This window comes from Amphimedon queenslandica, unplaced genomic scaffold (assembly GCF_000090795.2).
Source record: "Amphimedon queenslandica unplaced genomic scaffold, v1.1 AMPQUscaffold_10245, whole genome shotgun sequence".
NCBI classification, from domain to species: Eukaryota; Metazoa; Porifera; class Demospongiae; order Haplosclerida; family Niphatidae; genus Amphimedon; species Amphimedon queenslandica.
Window position 1 is genome coordinate 1 of NW_003549484.1, and position 4,300 is coordinate 4,300.

General features: G+C 36.8%; 3 protein-coding genes across 3 annotated transcripts; 2 read left to right on the forward strand and 1 right to left on the reverse strand.

Annotated features, from left to right (window-relative positions):
- Positions 1 to 206: 206 nt before the first annotated feature.
- Positions 207 to 1,581, forward strand: LOC109590292 (uncharacterized; the record flags this gene model as incomplete). The annotated part of the gene is made up of 6 exons (XM_020006214.1): positions 207 to 285; positions 355 to 510; positions 602 to 727; positions 861 to 1,020; positions 1,193 to 1,277; positions 1,333 to 1,581. Coding segments are annotated over 6 exons (730 nt in total), but the record flags the coding sequence as incomplete, so codon positions are not given.
- On the forward strand, positions 1,555 to 2,585 carry LOC109590293 (uncharacterized). The gene is made up of 2 exons (XM_020006215.1): positions 1,555 to 1,770; positions 1,847 to 2,585. Exons 1-2 carry the CDS (start codon positions 1,559 to 1,561, stop codon positions 2,538 to 2,540), a joined length of 906 nt encoding a protein of 301 aa, XP_019861774.1. The 5' UTR covers positions 1,555 to 1,558; the 3' UTR covers positions 2,541 to 2,585.
- Positions 2,513 to 4,108, reverse strand: LOC100636978 (uncharacterized). The gene is made up of 4 exons (XM_003391215.2): positions 3,860 to 4,108; positions 2,992 to 3,791; positions 2,819 to 2,936; positions 2,513 to 2,769 (listed from the first exon to the last, which is right to left on the reverse strand). The coding sequence occupies exons 1-4, from the start codon at positions 4,098 to 4,100 to the stop codon at positions 2,603 to 2,605; spliced, it is 1,326 nt and encodes a 441-aa protein (XP_003391263.2). The 5' UTR covers positions 4,101 to 4,108; the 3' UTR covers positions 2,513 to 2,602.
- Positions 4,109 to 4,300: the final 192 nt, after the last annotated feature.

The following is a 4,300-nucleotide window of genomic DNA, read 5'->3' on the forward strand; positions in this document are numbered from 1 at the left end:
ACTCCCCATAGACTATAATGATCCTTCCAGTAAAATAACTACAGTACATGTACATGTACTTTTTTAATTGCAGTATGCTTGTTGCATGTGTGTAATTCTAAAGGGAGAGGCGGCGGGGAGTTTTGTTGTTTGTGTTTAAGATTGGTTGTACATGTAAGCATGTATTCACTTTCAGTTTGTTGTAACATTTGTTTGTCTTCTTATAGACTAACATTAAGGACACATACTGATGACAATGATTTGAGTTTTCAACACTTTGCATCAGATTTTATTATCAATGGAGAAGTGAGTCTCTAATGCATAATTGTGCCCCCATTCTTTATCATTATTAATGTACAATGTGTTCCACTGTAGGTTAGTAAGAAGATGGTTCATTCCCACTCTTTCAGTCTTACCAATCTGACTCTCTCTAATCTCACATTTCGTGTACTCTCTTTATCTGAGCCACTGATGGTATTAATGAATAATGAAGAGGTTTATTCAACACTTAAACCAAGAGAAACTATTGAAGTACGTACTAATTGATTGATAATAAGAAACTTAATGTACTTTCTACTAATTCCTCCCCATCTCTTTTATTTTTCTCTCTTTCATCTCTTAGGGGTCATTACGCATTTGTTTAACTCATGAAGCTTTCATGACTCTTGTGAAAGATGAATCAGCAGCAGAGGATCTGGTGATGTTAAATGATTCACTTGTTGTTGAGTATTCTAACAGCATCAAACAGGTAAAGCACCATGTACATGTACTAATGCATATTGCACATGTACATGTTCATAGCATATAGTGTGCCGGCCTCACTGTGTTGTGTAAATTTAATAAAATAAACATGTACGTGTATGATAATGTTTTCGTCATAGGAATTCCCAATCAGTGTGAGAGTGTCTCTACCTTCCCTCTCAGCCTATCCATCTCATATCAATTATAGCACTTGTTTGATTGGACACTCCTCATTGTCTAGTTTCCAACTGAGAAATACTTCGCATTCATCACTCAAATGGAATATCACACTACCAGAAAGTATGTGTAGATTGTGTGTTTATACTGTATGTTTGTTAGCAAGTGTTATCTATAGTGTATCTGTTTATGTATTCAGGAGTGCACTATGCATCTTACTAGTCTATTCATGTACAGTACATGTACATTTACATGTTGTTGTTGTATATATTTATCGCTGATTTATCGTTAATAGAATTATCAAGAGTAATACAGTTAGAGCCTAACTCTAATGTGCTCGATACTGGATCTGAAACTGTTAGGGTTACATTCACTCCTAGGTAATAGTTACACGTGTACATGTATGTGTCATCAATCATTGGTTTTATTGTATAGAGCTGAAATTAAATATTCAATTGAGCTCCTTATTACAGAGGAGATAACAGGAAAAAGTTTCACTATTACCGTAACTGGTAGAGGCTCGTCTAACGAGAGATACAAGAGACATAGAAGGAAATGAGAGAAAATTTTATTTAAAGAAAAGACAGAAAAATTTATTTTATGCACATGTACATGTACATTGTAATTGTTATTGTTGCCTCATTACTGTGGTTTCATCAATATGGCCTCCTTTACACTCCCTGATTTATGTAGAAGTTCCATTATTGGGAATTTTAGACATTATCCGACAGATTATCTTCTGTTCTCCTTGCCAAGGAGAGAAGTGGTTACCCTGCTATGCCTTCTTTCACCGTTAGATCTTGTACAATTGGAAAGTAACTTGGAATCTATGGCCATCACCAGGCATGAACTGACACAAAGTGACATGAACAAGTAGATCTATATACATTCGTGCATGTAACAACAAACTTATTACTTTACTTGTATTATGTGTATGTTTCTATTTCAGAATATGGAGTTGTGTGTACAAAAGATGTTGGGATGTTGAAAGCAATGTGTCATCAGATCAATCAAATTGGAGAGGATACTTCTTAGAGACAGCCACTCACTGGCTATTGAATAAACTAACTCTCATACACTCTTGTACATCAAAGGATTGTCGCGGCTCCAAATTCGACTATGTTCTTCGCGTTTTATTTGGATGTGGCTCGCCATTTGAAAACTCATCAGCCACCAGCAGTGCTACATCAACACTATATGGACTACATGTTATTTGTGGCCATTGTAAGCTAGTTATACCAAACTATAGGAGAAATGAATATGATATCCTTATTGATCTACTAGAAGAAGAAAGGCTTGTCAGATTAGCACAAAATATCATTGATGAATTTATGTATCGTCCGCAATCAATCAAAATCATCTTGGGGAGATCTCATTTGTCAAGACTTTACTCAAAATTTAATCAATATCGTATCGATAGATTGGGAGCTTTTCTGTGTGAAGTTGAACACGCTACTTTTAAGCATGCTACGGAAACTAGCGATCCTGTTGTGAGCAAGATTGTGCAGTGTATATGTTCAAAAGAACACAAAACAAAGAAAGTGAAAATGACACTTGTCAATAGTAATCACAACAGTGACTCCTGGAATGCAACACTTCAGAACTTTACGCAAGATATTATCTTAGAAATTGTTTGTAGCTAAAAGTTTCTATTAATTATTAGTAAAGCAGCATAAAAATAGTTAATGTACACTCAAGTAATAACTCATTGTCCGCCTGGTATATCATTTCCCAGTTTGAAGTCATGCTCGAAAACGTCTCCATAAAATTTAACAAGTGAAGGATTTTGCATTATTACCAGCATGTCACGGTTGGCAGCCTTATATGGTGGCCATTCCTTGCCTACGGGGAAATCTGACTCTGCCCAATTACCTGTTGCAGTAGTATGGTTGTGCATTATCAAGTGTAATGGTGTTCATACCTGTGCTCAAGTGGACCTCTTTGTCATCAACTATCCAGTACTTTTGATGAGAGAATAAAAAACTGTGATTTGACTTTCGTATGGTAATCCCATTATTCGTTAGATTCCTATAGCAATCCTAATCAATGCAGTAAAAATAATAATTAAAATCTAATAGTATGAACTTGCCATACTTCTGTGTATTTTTTGACTGCTCCAGCAGTGTTCCAGCTCACCAGCAGAGTCACATTAATTCCACTATTATTCTTCAAATTGACGATTTCTTTGCATATCTTAGCACTAGTAATAGCATAGATATGGACAATTAGTTTCGATTGGATGTTTTGCAATGATCCCATAAAAGTTTTCCTCGCATTGTCTGGTGCCACATATCCAGAGATTTGTACATCATTGAAGTCTTGTAAAGCCATCGTTGTTTGGATATCTGGAACACGTTTGCCTGGTTGCTTCACAATGGGATAAGGGTAAAATGCTTGATCTCTCATGCTCTTTAACTGGTCTTCAGTGTATTGATTATCAAAAACATAAGGATCGGCTATTTCCCAGTCACTTTCAAACACCGTCTGGTATAATTTCAATGTTTCACAGTCACTGCATTGAGATATGATCACTCCCGACTCCCTGTTCTTCATGAATGACGTTTTACTGTAATTCACTGAAGAGATGAGAGTTTTCTTTCCCCCGTCAATAAAGGCATACTTTGCATGAAGGAAATACGTCGTCTTGTACATTCTTACTGATATATTATTCACAGCAAGCCAGTCTAGCATTGTTGCTTTCTCAGGCCAAGTGGTAGAAGAGTAATTATTAGTGAGGATCCTGATGCTCACGTTTCTTAAGTTAATGGCATTTAGAAGAGCTGCAAAGACCGGAAACTTTTCATCAGCCCTGTAGTAAGAGATATCACAGCCGGTGCAGCACTTAGCACATTGGTTGTGATTGTGGCTACAAGTTCGATTCCAACTCTCAAAGGCTGCAAAAGAAAAAAATTAAACATTCTTGGTTCATGCATGCAACAGTACTGAAGGATAATAGACTTACTTGGATTTACAATTGTGATGCTTTCTTGTGCTTCTTCAAACAGATTTAAGTGAGCCTCTAAAGCATTGTCGGGAGAGAAAAAAGGCATAACAGTACAGCTCTGGGAGCAAGTCTTGAAGACAAACTGAGAGTTTGCATTATATGTTCTTTCCTGATGATCAAAGCAATGGCTGTTCCCCTCCAGTGGAAAAGGAAGAGCTGCTATGAGAAGCAACAGGAGAAAGTGGCGTGAACAATGCATCAGTCTTTGCCTTCAAATGTACTTTAAGAGAGTGTGCATAAACTTTTGTATTGTAGGTTAGTTTCACTTTCACTTTCGATCTTTCAACTAAGGCTTTATTTTTAACCCGCGAACCTGTCTTAAAATGGCTGCCCCTGGTAGGGATCACAGGGACAAGTACAACTGTCAATTCATCTTCAGGAAGATCGAGATCCTTCGAA